General features: G+C 40.4%; 1 protein-coding gene and 1 long non-coding RNA gene across 2 annotated transcripts in view; one reads left to right on the top strand and one right to left on the bottom strand.

Moving 5' to 3' along the window:
• Nucleotides 1-611: 611 nt before the first annotated feature.
• COQ2 (coenzyme Q2, polyprenyltransferase) lies at nt 612-19,198 on the bottom strand. The gene is made up of 7 exons (XM_081249036.1): nt 18,874-19,198; nt 13,985-14,151; nt 9,666-9,787; nt 8,278-8,363; nt 6,501-6,634; nt 3,124-3,312; nt 612-1,286 (listed from the first exon to the last, which is right to left on the bottom strand). The coding sequence occupies exons 1-7, from the start codon at nt 19,193-19,195 to the stop codon at nt 1,122-1,124; spliced, it is 1,185 nt and encodes a 394-aa protein (XP_081105162.1). The 5' UTR covers nt 19,196-19,198; the 3' UTR covers nt 612-1,121.
• LOC308625112 overlaps nt 19,199-27,498 on the top strand; it is a 31,902-nt gene continuing 23,602 nt past the window's right edge. The window contains exons 1-2 of the long non-coding RNA XR_014017053.1: nt 19,199-19,277; nt 22,016-22,126. This is a non-coding gene — a long non-coding RNA (uncharacterized lncRNA). The remainder of the gene's footprint in view (nt 19,278-22,015; nt 22,127-27,498) is intronic.

The raw sequence follows: 27,498 nt of genomic DNA on the forward strand, positions 1-27,498 counted from the left end.
GCATTGGCAGGCAGATTCTTAACCACTGCACCACCAGGGAAGCCCCTGTAAATGAAATTTTAGTAACAACGGCTAAGAAAAGCCTCTTTGAAAAGGTGACACTTAGGAAAAGACCTGCAGTGAAGGACTAAGACATAATTCAAGGAGAGCACTGTAGGCAAAGGAAATTGTACATGTAAAGGCCCTCGGTCGAGTCTGTCCAGCCTGTGAGGTGCAGTGCGGAGGCCAGCAGGGCTGCAAAGAGGTGTGAGTGGAGGAGCCACAGACAAGGCCAGATCATGGTGGGCCTAGCAGGTGACAAGACCTTTAGTTTGTACTGAGTGACCTGGGAAGATCCTGGAGGGTTCTGAGAAGAAGAATGACATGACCTTATAGAGGTTTTAAGAAAATCATTGTGGCTGCTGTGTTGAGAATATTCTGAAGGGGGTAAGGAAAGAAAGAGTTACTACACCTAACCAATATACCACTGTCCTATCAATTACAAACACCTGAGATAAAAAATAAATAGAAATTAAAATCATCATTAGTGACGGCCTGCCCATTCTGGTCACTATGGTTGTATACAGAGACCTCTCAAATAAATGTCATGGTTGGTAACAAACAGCAGTATGTACAGGTACAACAGGTAAAAAATTTTATTTACTGATTTAAACTCTCCTAAAATATAAAAAACAGAATGGTTTCCTGAATTACACCTTTTGGCAGTAAGTAAAGGTCAATGCAAAGAACAATAAGCCTCAACTTCCTGTAGCAGCCTTTATTTTGCCCTAAAAAGAGAGTCCATTTTCCTACAGAGACAGTCATTTAGATGAGACACACATCAAGTTTTTTTCTAAAGTGCCAAAACTCATATAATTCCTGTAACTGCAGATGAGAATTATAACTTAATTACTCCAAGTGATCGCAAATCCTGAAGAGTTCCTGGTTTCTGTGATGGGGAAGAATTTGACTAGTACATAGTTGAACTAAAATCCAGGCAAAAATGCTCTACAATTTCATCTACTGGTTTGTAATTCATTAACATATTATAAGACTGTTATTCAAATCTAGTTATGTGGTAATAAGACCTGAGAGTATTTTGTAGAAGTTTGTTTTAAAAATCCCCAGATAAACTTAATTTGCTAATTTTCTATTCTATTATCTATATTTTTCTTTGTTTTATCCGTCTCCTTGTCTTTCCACAAATTCCCAAGGACAATTCCTAAAAAAATTATTAGTCCTATTGTTCGGTTGGAGGTGAATTTATCCCAACAATCCTCAGGTCTGTGGATGTCCAGAGTGTAAATCTATAAGAAAAGAATACATGCCATGTTAGAACTCAGTATGGACTTCTAGGCGTCACAAATAAACACATCAATATGAAGAAGATAACAGCACTTTGTTATAGAATTTTAAGCAATGGGAAGCCTTTAATGTACCCCAGATTGTTTTCCAATGTAGAAAAAATCTACCATATCTCTCAATGGATATCATCTAAGCTAAAAACTTGCACTTGACGGGTGCAGGAACACTCTGAGAGGCAACACATGCTATTTTTAATTCTATTTAGAAAGTTCTTCCTTAAACTGATTGATCTAAAATCTGCTCTCTACAACTCCTACCCTCCAGTTTAGCTTTATTCTTTGGAGCAATGTTTCTCAACAGAGGAACAAGTTACATTTGGGCAGGGCAACTCTCTACTGTGCAGGGCTGTCTACTGCATCAAGAGATATTTAATGTACCTGGCCCTCACTCACTAAATGCCTGTAGTGGTCCCTTCCCAGTCTATTTATGATACCCCAAAATACCCCCATACATGTTAAAATCTCCCTCCCATCCCCACATAGAGAAGGGCACCTAAAATCCTAGATCTGCAGGTAGCGACCAAACATACTCTCTTTTCTCCACAGTTGTCCTGCAAATATACTGAGAAAGTCTCATGTCCCTATTTTACGCTACCCTGGACTTAAGCATCCGAAGGCCTCAACTATTCTTTATTATGTGACCTGCAGACTTAAAATCATCATGATTTCCTTTCTCCAAATACTAGAAGACTATGCCCGTCTTAAAGTACTGTGTCAAGGACTAGGCAGAGGACCACAAAGGCAATTCAGAATATAAAGTGGGTTCCAAATATTTCCTATATTTGTGATTATCCCCATAATTTTTGCCTTCCTCTGCTAATATCCAGGTGCTTAAATATTGCTAAACATCCATTATCCTAACCAGACAATCAACTGATGATAACAACTCCCATGGAGCTGAGTAATGACCAAAAGGAGATGCTGAGAAATTCTGAAGAGGAAAATGGTGAAATGTGGAGAATCACTAATTCATACCTTTTAGCTTTCCTGGTGAGGAAAACAATGAAGGTGATATAGTATGTGGTTTACTTTATGGACATCAGATTTTAGTTTCCTTCATACCATGTTATGCAAGTCCTGCTTACACATGCACCAATCTGTATAAAATAGATCATCTAAATACAGGCTTACTAACATCTTTTCCATTCTGTTCAAAGAAAATAACAGTAATACTGATGCAAATATACAGTCCATTTACAAGCAACCTATTTAATTAAATTCTACTTAGTTCATTCATTTTACAGAAGTCAGTGATGTAGACCTGCCATATAAACAAGTGGGGCTGAGGTGCTGGGTGAACATCCTGGCAGTTTCCTACTGTGTAGGCAGAACTCTGACATCTTCGCATTTTGTGTCTTATCTTGCCTTGGTCCCTGTGCCAGTGTGACTCAAACATATGAATGATTAGTTTGCTAACCATCAATAGATGCCCACAATTAAACAATACAGTTGTGTTGATCAGTTTGCTTTCAGAGTAATTCAACTCAACCCACAAACTTAAGACATTGCTCAAATTTTTCTAGACACACATCAGAAAAAATTTTAGGAAAATTAGAAGGAAAAAAAATCTAGGTTTAGGTTTACATTATTTCTCTAAAATAATACAGCTAGCTTTCTTATATGACATAATGGGGCAGGGAAGGGGCAGTTCAAGGCAGTACAAGCCAAGTAGTTGTTTAAGGAAGTAACTTGCTTGGTAAACACACAGGGCATTTTGTTTAAATAATTTTTATAATTTACACCAAAGAAAAAAGAGGGAAAGATAAGGAAAAGATCAAACCTGGTGAGCCAGATGGGCTCCTACAGCAGCCAGAGCAGTGTAGTAGGGCACAGTTTGACCAATGTTCACTCCCACCAGGCTCAGTGCCCCCAGCATCGCCACAGTGAAGCCACTGAGCCACTGCTTGGTATCTTCGCGGAACAGCAGTGCCGTGGACTTAAGCCCGATCAGAGCATCATCTCTCTTGTCCTAACATTAGAAAGTAGTAAGAAATTGCCTGGATTTTACTGAGATTTAATTCACATATCATAAAGTTCACCATCTTGAAGTATGTAATTCAGTGGTTTTAGTACATTCGCAAGGTTGTGCAATCATCACTACCATCTAATTCCAGGAGAAACTGTCTTTTAAAGAACATGACAGTAACTTAGAAACAGTTGATCAAAAATGAATGTGCAGGCCAAATCAAAGTTAAATGTTACTGCTAAAATTATCTTCCAGACCTATTTCTACATATAATCGTACTTTTATGACCCTATAGTGACTTTCAACTATACTTTTACTAATAAATTAGAAGTCAAACTCAACTCTAATTCTTCACATAGCTCTTCTTTACTTCAGAGTTTTCAAATCTCAATAATTTCCTACACATTTTAGTTTCAATCTTGCTAAAATCACACATGTGGAAAAATGCTCACTTGCCACCTAACCACATCCATTCAGATTTCACTTCTGGCTCAGTTTATTCCTTGCCTCTCCCATCAAATCCTTCCTGTTTAAGTACAGCTAGGTCTTGATGATACACTCACATCTGGCTGACTGGTCTCCTCCAGCAACTTTATTTGTAAGCATTTCCATATAGTGTTGTAATCACAGTCATGTCACAGTCATGACATCAGAGGCTGCATGCAAAGTGGGTAAAGAGGGAATGTACCTCAACATAATAAAGGCCATATATGACAAACCCAAAGCAAACATACTCAATGGTGAAAAACTGAAAGCATTTCCTCTAAGATCAGGAACAAGATGAGGATGCCCACTCTTGCCACTTTCATTCAACATAGTACTGGAATTCCCAGCTAGAACAATTAGGCAAGAAAAAGAAATAAAAGACACCCAAATTGGAAAGGAAGAAGAAAAACAATCACTATTTGCAGGTGACATGGTTTTATATATAGAAAACCCTAAAGTTGCCACCAAAACCCTATTAGAAATTATAAACACATACAGTAAAGCTGTAGGGTACAAGATCAATATACAAAAATCTGTTGTGTTTCTATATACTAACAGTGAGCTCAAAGAGAGAGAAATTAAGAAAATAATCTCATTTACAATTGCAACAACAGCAAAATACCTAGGAATAAATTTAACCATGGAGGTGAAAGACCTGTACTCTGAAAACTATGAGACACTGTTAAAAGAAATGAAGAAGACACACAGAAATGGAAAGATATTCCATGCTCATGGACTTGAAGAATTAAAATTATTAAAATATCCATACTGCCTAAAGCAATCTACAGATTCAATACAATCCCTATCAAAATACCAACAACATTTTTCACAGGAATAGAACAAAAAAATCCTAAAATTTGTATGGAACCACAAAAGACCCTGAAAAGCCAAAGCAATCTTGAGAAAAAACAACAAAGCTGGGGCTTCCCTGGTGGCGCAGTGGTTGAGAGTCCGCCTGCCGATGCAGGGGACACGGGTTCATGCCCCAGTCCGGGAAGGTCCCACATGCCGCAGAGTGGCTGGGCCCCGTAAGCCATGGCCGCTGAGCCTGCACGTCTCCGGAGCCTGTGCTCCGCAACGGGAGAGGCCACAACAGTGAGAGGCCCGCGTACCACAAAAACAAAAAACAAAAAACAAAAAACAATAAAGCTGGAGGTATCATACTTCCTGATTTCAAATTATACTACAAAGCTATCATTATCAAAACAGCATGGTATTGGCAGAAAAACAGACACACACAGATCATTGGAAACAGAATTGAGAGCCCAGAAATAAGCCCACCCATATATGAACAATTAATTTACAGCAAAGGAGTAAAGAACATAAAATGGAAAAAGGACAGTCTCTTCAACAAATGGCGTTGGGAAAACTGGACAGCCACATGCAAAAAGTGAAACTAGACCACTATCTTATACCATACATAAAAATTAACTCAAAATGGATTAAAGACTTGAATGTAAGACTTGAAACCACAAAATTCCCAGAAGAAAACATAGGCAGTACACTCCCTGATATCAGTCTTAGCAATATCTTTCTGGATATGTCTCCGCAGGTAAGGGAAACAAAAGCAGAAATAAATAAATGAACCTACATCAAACTAAAAAGCTTCTGCACAGCAAAGGAAACCATCAACAAAATGAAAAGATAATCTACCACATGGGAGAAGACATTGGCAAATCATATATCTGGTAAGGTGTTAATATCCAAAATATATAAAGAACTCAACAACAAAAAAACAAATAACCCAATTAAAAAATGGACAGAGGATATGAATAGACATTGCCCTGAAGAAATTTTCTAAGGAAGACATACAGATGGCCAATAGGCATGTGAAAAGATGTTCAGCATCACTAATTAATAGGGAAATGCGAACCAAAATCACAATGAGATATCACCTCATGCTTGTTAGAATGGCTATCTAAAAGACAGGAAATAACTAGTGTTGACAAGGATGTGGAGAAAGGGGAGCGCTTGTGCACTGTTGGTGGGAATATAAATACGGAAAAACAGTAAGGAGATTCCTCAAAAAGTTAAGAATAGAACTACCATATGATCCAGCTATTCCACTTCTGGATATTTACCTGAAGAAAACAAAGACACTAATTCAAAAAGATATATATGTACCCCAATGTTCATCGCAGTGTTATTTACAAACCAAGATATGGAAACAGTGTGAGTGCCCATCAACAGATGGATGGATAAACATGTGGTATATACATACAGTCGAATACTACTCAGCCATAAGAAGATAAAATCTTACCAATTGCAACAACGTAGATGGATCTTGAGGGTATTGTGCTAAGTAAAGTAAGTCGGACAGAAAAAGACAAATACCACTATGATTTCACTCATGTGTGGAATATTAAAAGAAAGAGAGAAATAAACGAACAACCAAAATAAAACTAAACACATAGATACACAGAATAGATTAGTGGTAACCAGAGGGGAAAGGGGAAGGGGGAGGGCAAAATGGGTAAAGAGGGTCAATGGTATGGTGATGGATGGAAACTAAACTTTTGATGCTGAGTATGCTGTAGTGTATACAGAAATCGAAATATAATGTTGTACACGTGACACATATGTTACCTCAATTTTTTAAAAAAGCCTAAAGAAAAAAACCTTTCCCTTTAATTTAGTTCTTATTTTAACATTCTTAAAAAATGATAACAGTTAAGCCAAAGTTACGAAAAAGAATATTTCTTTACCTGATGAGCATAGATAGTATCGTATATTAGAGTCCACATAATTCCAGAAAAATAAAGAGGAAGGCAAACAGATGGATCACAGGAGCCCTTGACAGCAGACCATCCAAGTAATGCTCCCCAATTAAAAGTCAACCCTATAATTAGTGAAACAGAAAGAGGAGAAAAGTCTAAATGTATTTTAGAATTCCAAAGGGAAGGAGAGAGGCATCAGCATGTATTAAATGCTTCTATGTATTAGGCTCTGTGTATGCTGTTTTCTCATATACGTTTCTTCCTTAAATTTTCTCAAGTCTCTCATGTGGTAGTTATTAGCTACATTTTACAAAAAAGGAAAACAGAACCAGGAAGGTTAATTAACAATTAAAATAACATAGCTAACAGAAAGAATAATATTCCCCTGATAAATAGGAGGTTTCATGAGAACAACATTAATCCTACCTAGTATGACGACTGGTACCAATGATAAATAGTATTAGATGCTAGGGTTTGAACTTAGACCTATCTGAGTCAAACTCCTGTGTTTTTTCCATTATTGCTCTATTTCCCCTTTAAGTTACAGAAACAAGAGTTAGACAGGAACACTTGTTCTTCAAGCCCACCCTCTCTGAGGACTGTAAACAAACTCCACATGGTGACAACTCCTAAATATCTATGTGTAAGCCTAATCACTTCCCTCAGCTTCAGACTAGATACTGAATTGCCTGCTAGACATCTCCACCTGCAAGTCCCTCAGGTACACTGACATGCATGCTCTGTGGGACCACAGAGGAGAGGTGCTTCATCAACTGAGGAGGAGGGATTCTAAGTGGAAACAGGCAATGTGGAGGAGAAAAAGGGTTTCTGAGAAGATGCTTGGGATCCACTGACTTTGAGGTACCTGAGGGACTTGCTCCTTCAAGAGGGTGAATGTGTTTCAGTCATGTTTATTTTCCTAGTACCTGGTGTGATTCCTGGCACAAAGTAAAAGTCAGGGTTTCAATAAATATTTAAAGTAAAAATACTAATTTTCTTAATACTCTAGACTATTCCAGGAATAGAACAGAAAAGTCTAGGAGTAGATATTTTTGCAATAGGTTTTGACTTACCTACCTATCTTCCTCTATCTGCCAACAAATATTTATTGAATACCTGTGATGTGCCAAGCGCCATGTTAGATGCTGCACCATCCATATATAAAGAATGCTTTATCTTCTAGGTGTTTACAATTTATTAATGGGAAGAGAGGGTAGGTTCTCAATATCTTCCTGTTGAATTAGTGCTGTTGAAATGAGGAAGTGTCACATTAGAGTGCTATGGGAGCCCAGGAGAGACTGGCTAACTTTCTTCTGGTAAGTCTAAGGAAGGCTTCCCAGAAAGGGAGCTAAGCTATCACACACTTCAACTCTTGTTCTCCTGCCTCAGAGTGCTTTCTATTCCAATCCCCAAAATCTTCAGGGCATCTAGATCAACTACCTAAAGAGAGCGGTAAAGTCAAGGCGGCTAATTTTCTTTCTTCATGACATACCTAGATTTTTAAGAGCATTTCAGAAAATAATAATGATGATAATCTTAGCAGATGTCCAAGATTTTTTAGCCAATAAAAATGGCTAATTGCCCTCCATTAAAACATGAAAATCTATTCTTGGTTTGGAAAATTTCATGACTGACTTAACATTTTATCTCTGCCACATTACACACACACACATACCACATACACACCACACACACGCATTGATATTATATATAAAAGTATAGCTTGAGGGTATTGAAGGAAACACTTATAGTTATTTCAGCTCACCCAAGGCTAATTGAGGCCAGTATGTAATTCTCTTCATTAGCGGGTAGGTGATGACAAGAAGTAGGGATGCTGCTCCAAGAGCTATACTGAAATCAAGAAAAAACATGAAAAAGATTAATATCACCATCTCTTAAAAATCGGTAAATAAGACAACAATAGCAACACTGATGAGGAAATGATTTATCTAAATTGTATTTTTTGTTATGTAAAATTCTCTTCCTAGAACTTGATTCCTGGACTTTAATTAACATAAAGGGTGATTAGAAAATATCTTAAGTGTTACAAACAATGAAACAAAATAAGAATAGCTAACACATATATTGCTTTCATGTATTAGGACTGTTTTAACTGCTCTACATATGTTAACTCATTATAACCTTCACCACAACCTTACGAGGCAGGTAGTTTTATTCTACTTGTTTTTTTGCAGATGAAACAACTAAAGTCAAAGAGAGAAAGTAATTTGCCAATTGTTACACAGCTAGTCAGTAGCAGGGCCAGGAAGCAAACCTAAGGCATCTGGCCCCAATATCCAACATAATACTCCCCATGTGCTACTGCCTAAATTTTGCTTTCAAACATTAAGATAGCTAGTAAACTGAGATGTCCTAACAGAGAATTAGAGTCAAGATATCCCTCCCTATATGCACAAGGGGTTACTTCTCTAGAAGAGGATAAGGTCACAAAGTACCTATGAAAGGATGACAGTCAGATAAGATGTTTTTAGGAAGCTCACAGCTCACTTAACACTACCCCTCCAGGAATAACCTTTCAAAGTGTTTTCACTTGACTGAAGCTATCAGAACAAGATACACAATTAAGTCTAGTCTCTATAAAATATGCTTATTTGCTGAACTCCTCTTTTTTGTCTTATTGAAGCACTATGTAAGCAGCCATCTGGTGCACAAAAGTCTAATTTTGTCTCTGTTTAAGAAGTATAAGAATGAGTTCTTTTTTCTTCTGTCATTGATTAGTAATACGACTGTGGAAAAGACCCAGTTCCTCTTTTTGCAAAGTGAGCATAATCACTTCTGCCTCTAACGCTTCAGAGACACTACCAGGATAAATAAAATTATACAAATGGGTATATACACACACTCCCACGCATGCACCTAGAAAACCTAGGAAAAGTGTCTTGAGTCCTTTAGGGAACACATAGTGCAAGTACTGGAAGTGGTGCAGAATAAACGAAACGCTGATCTCTTCATTCCTTTGGCTGAAAGCATTCTTGACTTCACAGTGTGTGGTGACTTACATTGCTAACTTTACAGATGCTTGATTAGGTAATAAACAACTTCGTAATACAAATATTTCTATTTTATTTTATATGTACTTCTATGTCAAGGGAAAGATTTTTTACATGATTATGAAAAACACATATACTGTACCTGTAGTAATTCAGACACAGAAGAACACCCAGTGCCAAGGTCAGCTGTCCCCCAAGAAAAACAAAGGACTGAAAAGTTGAAATGTCTCCAGCAGCTATTGGGCGACTTGCTGTTCTTGTAACCTTAACAACATAAAAACAGATACCTTAGCGTCGGGGAATAGCTTAATCATTTACTTCAACATTTACTCAGGAGACTGGCCCATGGTACGTACTAAGGCAGAAATATGAATAAAAGGTGAACATTGGAAGTACTACCATGAATCAAAACTTCTATTTAAAATAGCTTTGAAAAGAACTCAAAATTCCCACCATTCATTCCTCTTTCTTTCCATCTCCCATCCCCATCTCCAAACAAACAAAACAAAGCAACTTCGTAATCTAACTATTTACCTGCCCAGCTTAGGAAGTATATGTTCAATTTCCATGGAGCAAAGAGGGACAAAAATAATACGAATTCTCAGGAAAGAGGAAAGTGCAGAGCATGTTAGATAAGGCTGATATCATGTAAATGCTTTGAGTATGGGAAGCACTGCAATCAGATATCAGACATGAAGAAAGAAGACAGATCATCTGAGTTTGAAAGTGGGAGTGCTTTTGCCAGTCTATGTAGGAATGGGGCTGTAATCTTATATTAACTGCACCCATATATAAAGGGCAAACTCACTGTAAGAATATGAACAGGTAGAGCAATTATGTGAACAAATAATATATATTGTTCTTTTCCTTCCAAGAGATCATGAAATGTGATTATTCTAAATTCAACCACAAATAAAGAGCATAACCAAAATTTTCAGCATTGCTGGAAGTTAAGAACTCAGGATCTGGGATTAGAGAGCCTAGCATTTGAATTCAATTCCATCAATTATTGGCTGTGTGAATTCTGGCAAGTTACTTGACCTCCCTCAGGCTTAGGTTATTTACCTATTTAAGGAAAAACAGAAAGAGAGGGAGAGGTAATAATAGCACCTACCTCACAGAGTGAATGCAATGCCTGATGCAATAAATGTTAACTATAATTAATATAACATATTTTTGTATGATTTATAGCAAGGGTTTAGCAAACTATGGCCTGTGAGCCAAATCCAGCTTTCTGTCTGTTTTTGTATGGAACCATGAACTAACAATGGTTTTTACTTTTTTTGGTGGTTGAAAATAAACAAAGAAAGAGTAATGTATTATGCCACATGAAAATATGAAATTCAAATTTCAGTGTCCACAAATAAAATTTTATTGAAACAGAGACACACCCATTTTTTTACATATCGTATGTGGCTGCTTTCACACTGTAACAGAGTGCAGTAGTTGCAACAAAGACTGTGTGGCCCACAGAGCCTAAAATATTTACTATCTGGTCCTTTACAGAAGAAATTTGCTGACCCAATTCACAGCATGCTTCACTGTGCAATAAAACAGTTTGTCAAAAACTTATCATGCTTAGTGCCAGAACTGGATATCTCATCCTTGACTTGGTCCCTGTAGTTTCAAGTGGGAATAATATTTATGTTCTTATATTTGATTTAGGATATTATGATTATTCCTGCCAGTATTTGAATGTTAATAATCTAAGAGCTATATATGCATCACATCACTGAATCCTTGTAACAACTCTCTTTTAGCCACTCACAAGTTCTTGCCATTTCTAAGTTTTAGGAAACTGAAGCAGAGAGGCTCAGTAACTTTCCAAGGTCACAGATACTAAGGTAGCACAGTCAGTCCAGTCCCACCAACCATAGTACTAACCACAAAATTACACTGCCCCTTCAGTACAATGGTAATTGCCTGGCTAAACTCGAGAGGTGAAAAACAAGCACTCCACCAAAAGAATAAAAATGAGGCGATATGATGATCAAAAAACATATTCTATGTGGTTTCTATGAAACTAGAATGCTCACAGCTTACAACACCAAATCATTAACTCCTGTGCATTGATATTATTTCAATGTTTATTGGACCTAATGTTTATCGCATGACTAGCAGATTACACACATCATCAACAAAACACATTTAACCCAAATAATCTAATAGCAATTCACTTACCATTTAATGTATTAGCAATTTACTTAGTCATCTAACATATTAAACAAAACCCTCAGCCATAAACATACTGTCTTTAAGAAAATGTAAGGTAAGCATTACAATTTGACCAAGCTTTTTAACCCGTTCTGTAAAAGAGATGCTCATAACATTTAAAAATTCATGTTAGCAAAACCATAGCTATAAAATACTCATTTAAGCGCTTTGTTGTGTGTCAACATAGACTCTGGATTCCTCTAATCAGAGAAAAATGGCACGGGGGAGATGTAAGATATCTAATCAGTTCCCTTTTATCTAGTGAGAATAAAAATCACTTAAGACAAAACTAAAATGGCTCTATTTCGTTAATTTAAAAAGTAGAGGGCTTCCCTGGTGGCGCAGTGGTTGAGAGTCCGCCTGCCGATGCAGGGGACATGGGTTCGTGCCCCAGTCTGGGAGGATCCCACATGCCGCGGAGCGGCTGGGCCCGTGAGCCATGGCCGCTGAGCCTGCACGTCCGGAGCCTGTGCTCTGCAGCGGGAGAGGCCTGCGTACCGCAAAAAAAAAAAAAAAAAAAGTAGAAAATGTTGGTTTGATTATGTTATTTTTTAATTAAACTTCTTTTGAGATAATTGTAGATTCACATGCAATTTTTTTAAAAAAAAAATCTCTGTATTATAAGAAATATAGAGATCCTATGTATCCTTTATCTAGTTTTCTCCAAGGGTAACATCTTGCAAAACTTTACAGTACAGTATCACCAACCAGGATTTTGACATTAGGCTGCTCTAAATGTGTTCAATAATTATTTTGAAGTGATACTGGCCAGAAGCCTCATTCATATGGTTATGCAGATGACAAACTGACCAGGATGTGCAAACCCCCAAAACAAGAAAGTACGCATCTCCTGGCATAGATCAAAGCATCCCAATGGTCAGCGAGACATAAAGATGCCTTTACCATGCATCACCTGCCACTTTGCGACTATCCTATCCTCCAGCCACACACAAACCACATAGTTGCAGTTGTCAAGCATAATATACTTTATCTCACAGCCATGCCTCTGTGTCTGCTGTTCCCTCTGCCTAGAGTGACCTTCACCCTCCTGTCCAGGCTTTTTTTGCCGTCTTAGTCTGTCATAGTTCCAAAGTCACCTTACCCCACCTCACCCCATCAAAACTTCTCTCTAACCCCCTGCATTATGCTAAGGTAAGGTAGGTGGTCTGCAGTAAGTGCCCTTGTGAACACTATCTCTTGATAGCTACTAAACTGAAGTCAGCAATCTTGTCTTTCATCCACACAATCCTAGAACCTGTCACTGTGTCTCATAGACAGTAGGTATTCAATAAATGTTTTTGAATTTAAAAATTATTAATGTGACACTGTTCTATAAGCTAAAAATCATTATAGGTGTGCTTTGCTTAAGGAAAACTAAGATTTATATGAAAGGCAAACCAGGGAAGATTATTCACTTTATGTGAGTGTCACATGATTATTTACTTCACATAATTCACCCTGGATTTCTTATAAATTGAAAGTTTACTTGATTATTTACTCAAGCATTTAATGATTTTATACTTGTTATAGTATGGCTGCTGGAATAAAAGGCAAACAAGACGGACCATTCCCTTGAGAAAAAAACGGTCTATTGAAGAACAAAGAAATAATTACACGCATGCATTAGAACATGCATAGAAAATAATCTAGAGAAATATAATGTATCAAACTTTAAATGAAGTTTTTTCTGGGGGCTTGGGGGAGGTGATAAGGAAGACTTGCATTTCCTATCCTTTCTATTTTTGTACTGTCTGAAATTTTCAGAATAAACATGTATTATTTTTCTAAGGAGAAAAAAATAAAATTATGTTTTTAAAAGAAATAATTATAGCAAATGTTAATAGGGCTGCCTTGATTCATTTAAATTAAGATCTGACTTACATATGAATAGTTATGGCTCGAACATATATCTCAAAGGAAGGGATGACAGTTCTTTTAGACACCCAAAGGTTCAGGATGGAATTTTCACCTTCACTCCCAACATCCTTTCTCTGGCCTTCCAAATTCTAATTCATTTTGTAAAAATGATGTACACACCTTGCCCCCATGGCCGCTCCTCTGTTGAGAAAGGAAGCACACTGCACTTTGCAACACCAGCTATTCAACTGATACTGGCACTTCTTATGCTGGATTTCAGCGAGGACACTAAATGATCCTGTTGCTTTATGTGGCATTCAAAAGTGATGCCACCATCTTACTCTGCAGAATTGAGAGGAGCCTCTCTGTTCCTTTCTGGGACGAATCTACCTTTTTATCGTAGTCCTGGTCCCACATGTCATTAATAGTACAGCCTGCTCCACGCATCAGAACAGCTCCAGTGCCAAAGAGGGATAACATGTACCAATCTGGAAAACAACCTGGTTCAGCTGCCAGACCAATGCTCCAAGTACATGGCAGATACAGTAGCCAGGTTCCTAAGCAAAATAAAAAGACAAAAAGGTACAAATTAAGTTAGCTGTTTTCATTTGTTTGAAATCCTGTATCCAAAAGAAGCAAGGAACACAAAGTCATGACAAAACTGGGAAAATAAGCTTGCAACTCATATAACAGAGGACTATTCTCCCTAATATACAGGGTTCCCAGAAACTGAAGAGAGATCAAAAGCCCGATCGAAAAATGGACAAAAAACCTAATAGAAAATAGAAATGGCTCTTATACCAATGAAGATACTCAACTTTGATAAATACACATGAAAATTACATTGAGATAACTTTTTCTACCTAGCAGACTGGCACAACCCAAAGGCTGACAACATACTCTGGGGAGCTGGATAGTCATATATGTCTGATGAGGTTGCAAATGTTCCAGTTCCTATGGAGGGCAAGCTGAAGAGTTTTCCTATACATGTGTGTGTATATGTGTATATACGCAAATGCATACACATATAAAACAAATACATACATTTGAATGTATGTTCATAAACTATGTCAGGAAGGAAACATTAGAAACTGATACTGAGAGTTGCCTTTGGGGAAGAAAACTGGTTGGTTGGGAAAAAGGGGTGGAAGACTTAGTTTTCACTCTATACCCGTACACCTTTTAAAATTTTGTATCATCTGCATGTATTACCTGCTCAAAAACTTTAATAAAACTTTCTTTATTGTTGTTAATACAATATAATAAAATGGTTTTGGGGGAAAGAAGGATTAACCTACTGTTTTTTTAATATTTTGCTACTACATGCACAAATGGGATTAGTTCTTGGTACTCAGCCCATAAACTAGATGAAATGAAGCTAACACCAAATAAATTGTACGGATAGGAGCCTTCACACATGACCTGTAGTAGATATCCTATTTTCAAAAGAAATTCTTTCAACAGATGTTTGGATATTGTACCTATTAGATAAATTCTGAGCTTTTCTTTCCTATTAGTAATATAAGAGTGTGTATTAGCAATATAAGAGTGCCACTCCACAAATGTGTCCCTTTCACATGAGGATTAATTTAGGCCGGTTATTATTATTTTTTTTTGCGGTACGCGGGCCTCTCACTGCTGTGGCCTCTCCCGTTGCAGAGCACAGGCTCCGGACGCGCAAGCTCAGCGGCCATGGCTCACGGGCCTAGCCGCTCCGCGGCATGTGGGATCTTCCCGGGCCGGGGCACGAACCCATGCCCCCTGCATCGGCAGGCGGACTCTCAACCACTGCGCCACCAGGGAAGCCCCGATTATTTTTAAGAAACAGAAGATTCAAGAACATTTTCAAGAGTAGAGCTATCATCAGATATCTGCCAAAAATATAGGCTAGGTGTGGTGGGGAAACTTGATACGGCCTAGAGACCAGAGACGACCGTTTACCAAACATTTACTTTTCTATCTCCAGTGAATTACCTTCCTCCCCTTTTAAGTCCCAAACCACCACCCCCAATATCCTGCTGTGTCTTTAGCTGAAGATATTTAAGGTGAGGGTATTTTGGCCATTTTGGTGAGTTACTCAGTCTTCCTGGGTCTCTCTCACCCACACACGCTATTAAATTTTTGTTTGATTTTCTCCTATTAATCTGTCTCATGTCAACTTAATTCTTAGACTTAACTTAGAAGTGTAGAGGATAATTTCTTCCTCCTCAAAAGGTGGAATAAATAGGACATGTGGCTAAAGAAAAATCAGATCCTGTACAAAAATGGTCAAATGACAAAGTCCTTATGATCATGTTTAAGCTTCATTAAATTTAAGCTTTATTCATTTGCAAATATTTATAAAGCACATACTTTGTACCAGAGCTGTTCCAGGAACTGGGAATACAATGGTGACTAAGTGAGGGCTGATTTCTGCCTTCACACAGCTTATAAAGCAAAAGGAAGAAACACAGTTAAATAAATAACACTGACATAGATCAATTCAACAACAGGGAAAGTACAGGATGCTATAAAGGCATAAAACAGTGCTACCCAAGTTAACGGGGGATGGAGTAGGAAAAACTCAGGAAGGCTTTTCCAAAAGGGGCTTAAATACACAGAAAAGGCAAGGCAAGGAGAGGCTAAAAATCAGAAATGACCAGTCTAGACCTGAATTCAGGTTGTCCTGGACAGACTCATATTCAGTGTGTCCCATCTAAAACAATAACAACAATGCCATTTTCTAAATGTTTGTGAAATGTCAAGCAGTGTTCTAAACGCTTTATATATACAAAATCATTTAATCCTCAAAGACACCCTTGTAAAGTAGGCACTGTTATTATTCCTATTTTACAGATGAGGAAACAGATGCACGAAGAGGTTAAAACACAATGGGTTTAACCACTTCCTTTTCCCTGGACCTATCAGTATAGCTCAGAGGGACACAGGAGTAGCTAGCTGATGCTGCCCTGATAGAAAAAAAAGAACCCTACTTCACAGGCATTTTCCTGGTACAAGTAGAAATGAAGGTTCCATTTAAAAAAGAATTATAAAGAGAAAGATGTGTAACCACCTATAGCATTTTGTGTCAGTGTCAAAATGTCCTTGGCTGTAAGTCTGCATTTTAGGTACCATATTCACTGATAGGAATCTGCAGGGCACCCCTACAGATGAGGAGGGTTCCTGCAGTGAAGGTTCAATGTCTGCTCCTAGTAAGTGACACTAGGCACTAAAGTATATTAAACTTGAAGCCTCAGTGCTCCTCATCTTCAAAAGAGGGGAAAGAACATCATCTACCTCTTAGAGTTGTTATAAGACAATATTAATAATGGTGATAATGAAAACAATAACAAAGTCATAGTGCTTACTCCGTGCCAGGTGCTGTCCTACAATAGTTTTGATTCTCACAACAAACCTATGAGATAGGCACAACTTCTATTATACCCATTTAACAAACACAGAAATTGAAGCATAGAGACAGTAATTTGCCCAAGGCCACACAGGCAAAAAAATGGCAGAGCTGGAATTCAAACCCAAGCAGTTTGGCTCCAGGCTATCACTCTGGATACCTAAAGCTCTAAATACCCATGAGTTCTTATTGTTCTTTTGCCCTCCTGATTCTCAGCAACATTTTTTGGTTTCCCCTATGACACTTTCATTCTGTTCTCTCCCATGAAGAAAGATGCAGAGGTGGGAGGATACAATAGGTTTCAGAAAGATATATTTATTATAGAAAAAGTAAAAACTCTGGGAGATTATAAAGTAAGCATTCTGAGAGGTGATGGGCAGACCAAAGAGCTTGTGTAAACTGAGTCTAAGATTCATTCACTAATTACACATTGTCTTCAAGAAAACATAAATGCAGTTTCAGCCATAAACGTGGTAAAACCAGTTATACCACCAATTTAGTGGAAAGAGTGCTACCTGCTGAAACCTCCTGAAATAATGTAGTTTGTGACATGGTTGTAGGAAGTTGTAATCCTTTCTGAAAAACAACGAAACCCACATTTTTTTTTTTTTTTTTTTTTGCGGTACGCGGGCCTCTCACTGCTGTGGCCCCTCCCGTTGCGGAGCACAGGCTCCGGACGTGCAGGCTCAGCGGCCATGGCTCACGGGCCCAGCCGCTCCGTGGCATGTGGGATCTTCCCGGACCGGGGCACGAACCTGCACCAGCAGGCGGACTCTCAACTACTGCGCCACCAGGGAAGCCCCGAAACCCACTTTTTAACAAGATCAAAATTCAACAAAATAAAACAATAAACATAAAATTACCCCACAAAAGAAGAATTTAAGTAAAGAAGTATCAAACCTGGAATTCTACTACTGTCAATTTATTGTTCCTGGCATACAGTAAGGGCTCAAAAAATGTTTGCTGAATGAATTCTAATAGTACTATTCATAAGTTGTCTGAAAAATCCTACAGTCACTTTATTTAGAACCCAAGCAAGCAGGCTTGTATCTTCTTAACATACATAATACTATTAACCCAATCTTCTCTAACTCACACAATACTCTGTCTTTTTAAACTAGACTGGGACTTCTTTGAAAGTACAAGTTTCCATAGCTCTTTCTAGCCCTAAGGCTACGCAGTGCTGTAGGACTTGATTCATTTAATACTACTGCTAGGCTGTTCTAGACACTAGATATAAAAGTCTCATGTAAGTGGAGCTTATACTGTACTGGAGAAGTGTATCAACCAATAAATGCATAAGGCTAGTGGCGAATGCTATGAAGAAAAATGGGGGGTAAAGAGAGACTGAGGAGAAAGGTGAATTTAAATAGGAAGTTGAGCAAAATCTTCCCTTAGGAGGCGACTGTGAGCTGATAAGTAGTCCATAAGTGCTGTACCTGCAGCATCCAAATGAATTAAATCTTTGTGTGATGGATGGTGCAGGGCAAAGAGCTAAAAAAACGCAGCATCATCTGGTCTAGCTCTGCCAAAGAGCCTTAATTTCCTCAGCGTCTTTATCGTCTCAATTATTTGCTCTGGGATTATGGGAAGGATGAAACATAATGAACGTAGAAGTGCTTCCACACTGTAAATCTGCTCAAATGCAGAGATACGGGTACGGAATTTCTGCTCGATTCACTACTTAAACACAGACTGTGGAATGAGGGAATTTTTTTGCCCGGCTCACGTGCTCAGGATTCAGAGAGGCTTGACAGCCGGCCAGTTACTTCGGAGATAGCCCTGTTCGGATGTCTTGACGTATTCGGCGCCTGGCGGCCGAGCCCCGGCTTTCGGGCTTCACTTCCACTGCGCCCGCAGCCCCCGGACCGCCGCGTCCGTCCACACTCACCTATGGGCTTGTCCAACCGCATGAGGCGCAGGTAGGGCTGCAGAGGGCGGGGCGCCGAGTTCACGATCGCCGCCGCAGGCAGGCTCGGCCGCCGCCGGAGCGGCCCCCGCCCGGCTGAGGGCCGCCAGTCTCCCGCGTGGAGCCCACGGGCCGCGTGCGGCAAGATGAGGGAGCGGCCACGCGAGCCCCACAGCCACACTTGCGTCCCTGCCCGCAGGCTCCGCACTAGCCCCGCTCCTGCCGCGCCCAGCATGGCGCTCCGGAGAGCACGGACACGCAGGGGCCTGACGTCATTCCCGAGCGTCCGTTCACAGGCAGGCATGCGCAGTGACGTCAGCAGGATGACCGGGTGGTCGGAGCTTTTCGAGTAACGTGAAACCGGAAGGATCGCGGGAGTCCTTCAGGTAAAGGAGTTCCTATTATCAAAATACGTAGCAGTTGTAACAGGAAAAAACAAACAAACAAACAAAAAAACACCGAGAAAAACTTACTGAACCCAAAATACTGATTTGCGGTGTTTCCTTTTTAAAGCTAAAAGGGCACCAAGCGGCCAAATTCGAGAATGTACATTAAAATCGTACTCAGAGTTAACAGACATGCATTACACAAGTGAAAACCTTAAACTTGATTATCAATTCAAAGCAGTTCGTATAATCCAGAGGCAGCGAGTGTGTGGGATGCTATGAGCCTGCAGCTAGAATATCTGCTCGAAGGGGTTAATCATAGCCAACTTCTGGATAGCGCTCTGTGCCAGGCACGGTTACAGGCACTTTACATGTATTATCCCATTTAATCACTTACTGACTGACTATGGGCAAGTCTCTTATTTGAATTTTAGTATTCTAGGGAATTGGGTTAGTCTTTCAGCACCTTGCTTTAAAACCTCAACAGTGATTCTGTGATATCTTGTCTCCAGTGGTGGTGGCAACGGGGTGGTCCTTAATAAATTTACAAAAGTAGCTCACAGCCTGTTTAGTTGTAGACAGAGGGATCAAGGCCCTGGGAAATTTCGTTTTATATTTGTAAAGGAAAACACACACTTCTTCCTATCTGCGTTTGCTCTCAGTATTCTACTACAACACTACTTGGCTTGTCACACCAGACGTGTGGATTTTCCACACATCAAGCAACTCTGCGACCCCTGAGTGTCCTATAACTTTACTCAGTTCTGTCACTATCTATCTGGAGTTTGCATCAGAGCCCACAGGTTGCAGGCTCAGTTCTGTAAGCTCGCTGACCCCCACTTCAGAAGCCCATCACAGGTCCACGTTATCGGGGCTTCCCTGGTGGCGCAGTGGTTAGGAATCCTCCTGCCAATGCAGGGGACACAGGTTCGAGCCCTGGTCTGGGAAGATCCCATGTGCTGTGGAGCAACTAAGCCCGTGCGCCACGACTACTGAGCCTGTGCTCTAGAGCCCGCGAGCCACAACTACTGAGCCTGCATGCTGCAACTACTGAAGCCCATGCGCCTAGAGCCTGTGCTCCACAACAAGAGAAGCCACCATAATGAGAAGCCCACGTACCGCAACGAAGAATAGCCCCTGCTCACCACAACTAGAGAAAGCCCGCGCTCAGCAGAGAAGACCCAATGCGGCCAAAAATAAATAAGTAAAAAAAAAAAAAAAAAAAAAAAAAGTCCAGGTTGTTACCTGGGCTTCTGACCTACCATTGTTGGGAAGGAAAAAAGTTTTCCTCTACCTTTCTAGGTTCTTCCAGCTGGTCTCAGAATTAATTGACATGAGACAGATTAACAGGAGAAAGTCAAATTTAATTACATATATATGGGGAATCCTAACAGCAGAGCCTCCAAAGACAGTCAGGTAAAATGAGGTATATATGGTCTCCTGGACTAAGGAGCAGGGGTAGGGGCCTGGGACTTCAAAGGAAAAGAAAGAAATGAAAGAATGAAAAGAGCAAATGTTTGGTAAACAAATGTTTGCTGGACCATACAGAAATAATAGGACTCAGAATTTTAACGAACAGATTTTGCTAGGTTCCTCCCTATCTACCACACCTAGCTCACATTATACTGTAGATATCTATTGGTGATAGCTTCCTTCCTGGAGCAGATCCTCTTTCTAAAGTCTTTTAGGCAGTTGGAGAGGGGAGAAGGTAAAAGCTCTTCCTGAGGCATTTGTTTCTTAAAAACAACCAGCCTAAAAAAATCTCCATGTCAAAGAGACACATTTTGGGGTGACAAATTTTTGCTTCCCTACACTGGCTATAGATCAGAGGTTCCCAAGACCCCTTCCTTGGGCTTGATTGATTTGCCAGTGTGACTCACAGAACTTAGGAAATTATCAGTTTTTTATAAAAGGACATATATCAGTTTTTTATAAAAGGACATATCTCAGGAACAGCCAGATTGAGCAGATAAGTAGGGCAAGGTATGTGGGAAAGAGCACAGAGCTTCCGTGCCTTTTCTATACATGCACCACTCTCCCCTCACCTCCACTTATTCCCAACCCTGAAGCTCTCTGAACCCTGTCCTTCCGGGGTTTTATGGAGGCCTCATTACATAGGCATGATGGATGAAATCACTGGCCATTGGTGATTGAACTCAATCTCTAGTCCTTCTCCCCTCCCTGGAGATCTGAGTGGGGCTACAAGTTCCAACCCACTAATCAGATGGTTGGTTCCTCTGGCAACCAGCCGCCATCCTTTGGGACTTTACAAAAGTCCCCTCATTAGTATAAACTCTGGTGCGCTCAAAGGGGGCTCCTTATGAATGCGAAAAGACATCACTCAGGAAATTCTAAGGATTTTAGGAACTTTGTGCCAGGAACTAGAGACAAAAACTCAACATTTTTCTTATATGGCAATATTATATAAATATACAAATATTCATAAATATATATTCCACATATAAATGTTATATATACATACATATGTATATGTATATAGGAGTCAGAAGGGGACTTAAAGGTATAGCAATTCTAGTCCTAATGGAAACTTAACCTGCATAAACTTCTTCCTTTCTTAAAGTAACAGACAGACTATCAGGCAGATGTTTTCAATCAGGTCCCTAGACTCAGCTTAGGATATTTTATGTGAAAATAAAAGACATGCTCCAAGGACGAGACAGAGCAGTAGCATCCTGAAGCTTACTTGTTCCAGCTGACTTTGCAACTTACTCTTTCAGAAGTTGGAAACAGATGAGCTCCCTTTTAAGGACACGTAACTGGAGGGCAGTGATAAACAGTAACCCAGAGACACCACTCTTCCGCAGCCAAAACAAATGGACTCACATCAGGTAAGCACTTCAGCTAAAGATTTGTATGCCTGCCTCTGGGGATGAGGAAAGTTCCAAAGTGGCAGCCCTTGCTGATCCAACCTTCTGGCATGGACTTTTCCTGCCTATCCTCCCCCAGTTATAAACATTACAGTATTTTTCTGGTTGGGATCTGCTACAGAGAGGCAGGAGTTCTTGCAACCCTGATTCAAGGGAGGACTATAAAGAGCTCCTGAGGCTGCATTGGCCCCAGGATAAGAGCACTTTTTGGGGATATGGGTCTTCATGGGGTGTCTTGTGTGGCTGGGGGACAGGTAAGAGGTTTAGGCCAAGGGTCAGCATTGTTGGAGGGGGCCTCCTGATCACACAGCCATCCTCCTCCATATGTTTGTTAAATTAATTAAATGAGGAGGACGTTAGACTGATGTGATTCTATGCTGTGGCAGCCTAAATAAGCAAACTCAAATCTAAGTTTGTAACTGCCTCAAGGTTAGGAAATCAGAATGCTAGGGCTAACTAGTCACAAATAGCCAACTAGGCTTTAAGCTGTAGCCAATCAAATAATTTCTTTTACTTTGCTTCACACTTTCTTCATGTATCTTTTCCCTGACTCCTGTCCGAGGTGTGTTCCTAACCACTTCCAGTTTGGTTCTACCGTTTGAATAGATAAATGTTCAAATAAACTCTTAAAAATGTTAATATGCCTCAGTTTACCTTTTACCAGTTTCGATGTCTTTTCATCTGGATTCTCAAACTCAACAAAGACATCTCAGACTCAAATTCAGTAGACATTGCCTTGGCCTTTGGAACAATGTGTTTCTGTAGGCATAACAAGCACTTAAATTGTCCCCAAAGTAGAAATTATCTATGTGATGTGATTCTTAGTTATACTTCTTAGAAGCCTGTCATTGTGTATTTCTGTAGATTTGAGGGAAATATCCCACCTTTTCCTTAGCTTTTCATCATTTTAAGGAGATTTAAATGAGGAATAAGAATAGTGTATGTGGTCCTATCTCTGACGAATGGAACTCAAGGGAGACACAGAGAAAATGTGAACTTCCAGGGTAGCCAGACCTTCCTCTGCAGCTTGATGCAGAAGTACTAGTCCTAGACCTTGTCCTGCCATTGTCACCCTCAATGGGAGTTCCTCTTCTAGCTGGGAGCTGGGCCTCTGGAGCTGGGCCTCTTCTAGCTCCCTTGGTGGGCTCATTACTGTAGAGCAATCATCAGACTTGCCATCAGAGTGCTTTTTGTACTTGGTGGGGAAAAGAGCCTTGGAGCTGGATTTTGTGGGGAGATGCAGATGACAGCTGAGTTTCTGAGTCTGTTATTTTGTTTGAGCATACTCTCTACCCTGAAACTTAAATGAGAATAGCATCTGCCCATAACCAATGCCATGACTTTTAGAACTGTAGACAGTCCTCCTGAAACTGATAGATGTGGTATCAGGGGGCTCTGAAGAGCCTAGTTCTTGATGTCTCAGTGCAGAAAGAATTCAGCAAGAGGCAAAGTGAGAGATAAGAAGTGATTTATTAGAACAGGATGCTTGTGAGGCTTACAAGCGGGCGGGCGAGAGGGTGCCACACCCCGAGAACTTAGTGGGCTGCAGTTTTATATCAAAGGAAAAGTGGGGAGGGGGAAAAGACCACTTTCTTCTTCATTGTTTTGTTTTGTTTTGTTTTGTTTTGTTTTTGCGGTACACGGGCCCCTCACTGCTGTGGCCTCTCCCATTGCGGAGCACAGGCTCCAGACGCGCAGGCTCAGTGGCCATGGCTCACAGGCCCAGCCGCTCTGCGGCATGTGGGATCTTCCCGGACCGGGGCACGAACCCGTGTCCCCTGAATCGGTAGGCGGACTCTCAACCACTGCGCCACCAGGGAAGCCCTCTTCTTCATTTTTGAGTAGACGTCATGCTTCCATCATCAGCTCCTCCTCCAGGTTGGGCAGGGGAGTTTTTTTGTCCCTACATCGTCAACCAGGACTGTAAAAAAGTATTTCAGATCTCTGTACAATAAGCACCTTTCTATAAATTATTGTTTTTTATGTGTGCAGAGAGCATGTCCTAGGGATCATTAACTTACTGAGCTCACTGGGCAGGATGTGGGTCTCATTCCACCACTGTTTTTTTGTTTCGGGGCATGTCTCATGATTCTATTGCCTGGTTTTGTTGCTAAGCAAGCCTGCTTGGTTTTGTGGTTAAGCAAACCTGCTTTCTTTTTTTTTTTTTTTTTTACATCTTTATTGGAGTATAATTGCTTTACAATGGTGTGTTAGTTTCTGCTTTATAACAAAGTGAATCAGTTATACATGTACATATGTTCCCATATCTCTTCCCTATTGCGTCTCCCTCCCTCCCACCCTCCCTATCCCACCCCTCTAGGTGGTCACAAAACACCTAGCTGATCTCCCTGTGCTATGCGGCTGCTTCCCACTAGCTATCTATTTTACGTTTGGTAGTGTATATATGTCCATGCCACTCTCTCGCTTTGTCACAGCTTACCCTTCCCCCTCCCCAGATCCTCAAGTCCATTCTCTAGTAGGTCTGTGTCTTTATTCCTGTCTTACCCCTAGGTTCTTCATGACATTTTCTTTTCTTAAACTCCATATATATGTCAGCATACACTATTTGTCTTTCTCTTTCTGACTTACTTCACTCTGTATGACAGACTCTAGGTCCATCCACCTCATTACAAATAGCTCAATTTCGTTTCTTTTTATGGCTGAGTGATATTCCATTGTATATACATGCCACACCTTCTTTATCCATTCATCCGATGATGGACACTTAGGTTGTTTCCATCTCCAGGCTATTGTAAATAGAGCTGCAATGAACATTTTGGTACATGACTCTTTTTGAATTATGGTTTTCTCAGGGTATATACCCCTAAGTAGACATATCTCCAAAGAAGATATACAGACTGCCAACAAACACATGAAAGAATGCTCAACATCATTAATCATTAGAGAAATGCAAATCAAAACTACAATGAGATATCATCTCACACCAGTCAGAATGGCCATCGTCAAAAAATCTAGAAACAATAAATGCTGGAGAGGGTGTGGAGAAAAGGGAACACTCTTGCACTGCTGGTGGAAACCTGCTTTCTTGAGTAATCATTAACTTACAGGGGTCTCGCATATTTTTCTACTTACAATACCCTAGTGGGATTGATTATTTAATCATCTGCTTTGTCCCTTTACTCTGTCCCTGTCATTCCCCCCTCCAGGTGTTTACCATTTTATGCTTAAAAGGGAGTAAGGGGGCTTCCCTGGTGGCGCAGTGGTTGGGAGTCCGCCTGGCGATGCAGGGGACACGGGTTCGTGCCCCGGTCCTAGAGGACCCCACATGCCGCGGAGCGGCTGGGCCCGTGAGCCATGGCCGCTGAGTCTGCGCGTCCGGAGCCTGTGCTCCGCAGCGGGAGAGGCCACAACAGTGAGAGGCCCGCGTACCGCAAAAAAAAAAAAAAAAAAAAAAAAAAAAAAAAGGGAGTAAGGGCTGACAACTGATCATTAACTGCTTCCTGCTGAGACGGGAAGTAGGCCTGCCTGGGGAAGGAGTAAAACACCTGGCTGACAGTCCCTTCTCTGTTGGGAGAACTGTAAATGAATGTCACTTTGTTTAGCATCATCCTTTAAGCCCTCTTGGATGTTAAGGGTCAGAAGTTGAGTCTATGAAAAGATATAAATTAAAAGAAATTAAGCATTAAAGGAGTCATTAAAAGAGATTATAACCATGATTTTGAAGATCCAAACCATTTTTTCCCAAACAGTTTCTAAATCTGGAAGCGGGTCACTTACGGCCTCAATCTGTTTGTTTTTGGCTAGGTCTAGAACGTCAGTGTTTCATATTTTAGGGTCTACTGAGTCTTTTATCTCAGTTATAGATTTAATCTGTTCTTTATTTTTTGTTATTATCATTTGGTGATAAGGGTGCCTTCCTTGTCCCTTGAGAAACAGAGCGGACCCTAACTTAGTTAATATGTCTCTTCCATTAAAAAAATAGGATAATCAGGCATGAACAGAAAGGAATATAGAAATGACCAGCCATTGATGTTGCACAAAAGGTGTCCCAGGAAAGTGTGTCCCTGTCTCTTTCCTGATACTCCCTTCTGTAGTTCTTATGGTTGTTAAGGCTTCCAATCTTTTGTGTTAGACTGAGAAGGTTGCACCAGTGTTTGTAAGAAATTTTATCAAGTGGCCCACCACTTCTATGACCACCTGAGGTTCAGCATTAGTTATGTAGATGGTAATTTTAGGCAGGGCTATCTTGGGCCTTGGACCCCCTCAGTCCTTTGATTGTGAAACCATCAAAGGATGAGGGGCCCCCGTCGCTCTCTGGCATCTGGGGCATTCCCTCTTCCAATTTCCTGGCTGTTTGCAAAGGGCACATCCATCACAATCTTTCCTATAGTGTCCCTTCTGTCCACACAGGGCACACTGATTTTGTCTGGGTACCCATGGGCCTTGTGGTGTGCTATGACCAAACTGGCCTAGATAGCCTGGCCTCCCCTTTGGTGGTCTCTGAGTGGACAAAGCCATTGTCATCATTTGGGCTTTTCGTTTATCTCTCTGGGTGCGTCCAGTCTTTTTGGCCACATCCCTATTATTGAAAACCGAATAAGCCAATTGGAGCAAATCATTCATAGGGGTCTGAGGACCGGCAGTTGTTTTTTGAGTTTTGTACCTGATGTCTGGGGCAGACTGGGCTATGAAATGCATAGCCAAAAGTCCTGTCCCTCAGGGGAGGAGGGATCCACATCTGTATACTTTTTAAAAGCTTCCACTAATCTCCCTTGAAAAACTGTAGGATTTTCATTGGGTCCCTGTTGGTCTTCTTTCACTTTTTCATAATTGACGGGTTTCACTGTAAGCTTTCTCATACCCTCTTAAACAATTAATCATATGGTCCCATCTATCCCTATCAAAAAATTTATCTGGCCATTCCATTGTGGATCTGCTTCAGGGACAGTGTTGTTTCCCACCTGGTGTACTGTATGGCCCTCTTGGGCTTGGGCTGCCACTTGTTCAGCATGGGCTCTGGCTGCCAGTATTACGTGCTGCTCTTTCTCAGGGGTGTAGCAGTTGGATAAGATCTGTAAATCCCCCCATGTGAGATCAAAAGATCTCATTAACCCAGTAAACTCCTTTGTGCAAAGTTCAGAATCCTCAGAAAAATTTTCCAACTTATCCTCTGCCAGACTTAGATAGATAGGACATTGAAAAAAGCACATGAACTCTTATTGTTCCTTGATTTTTATCAGAAATTTCTCTTGGAGACAGAACCGTAGGGGCAGTTGGTTGGTAACTTATGCTGCTGCAGGTGCTAACTAGGCTGAAAATGGGCCCGCTGGGTAGCTTAGGATAAAAGGAGGTCTCTCCTCACCCTTGGGTGC

This window comes from Mesoplodon bidens (assembly GCF_964165515.1).
Source record: "Mesoplodon bidens genome assembly, chromosome: 1".
NCBI classification, from domain to species: Eukaryota; Metazoa; Chordata; class Mammalia; order Artiodactyla; family Ziphiidae; genus Mesoplodon; species Mesoplodon bidens.

What these genes read in the sequence shown, in the direction of transcription:
- COQ2 (XM_081249036.1), bottom strand. Translation starts at nt 19,195, where the DNA reads ATGCCTGCCTGTGAACGGACGCTCGGGAATGACGTCAGGCCCCTGCGT. An exon ending in CTGGCCTCAATTAGCCTTGG is followed by an intron (nt 6,635 to 8,277) that starts GTGAGCTGAAAT and finishes CACTAATTATAG; the next exon opens with GGTTGACTTTTAATTGGGGA. An exon ending in ATACTATCTATGCTCATCAG is followed by an intron (nt 3,313 to 6,500) that starts GTAAAGAAATAT and finishes TTCTAATGTTAG; the next exon opens with GACAAGAGAGATGATGCTCT.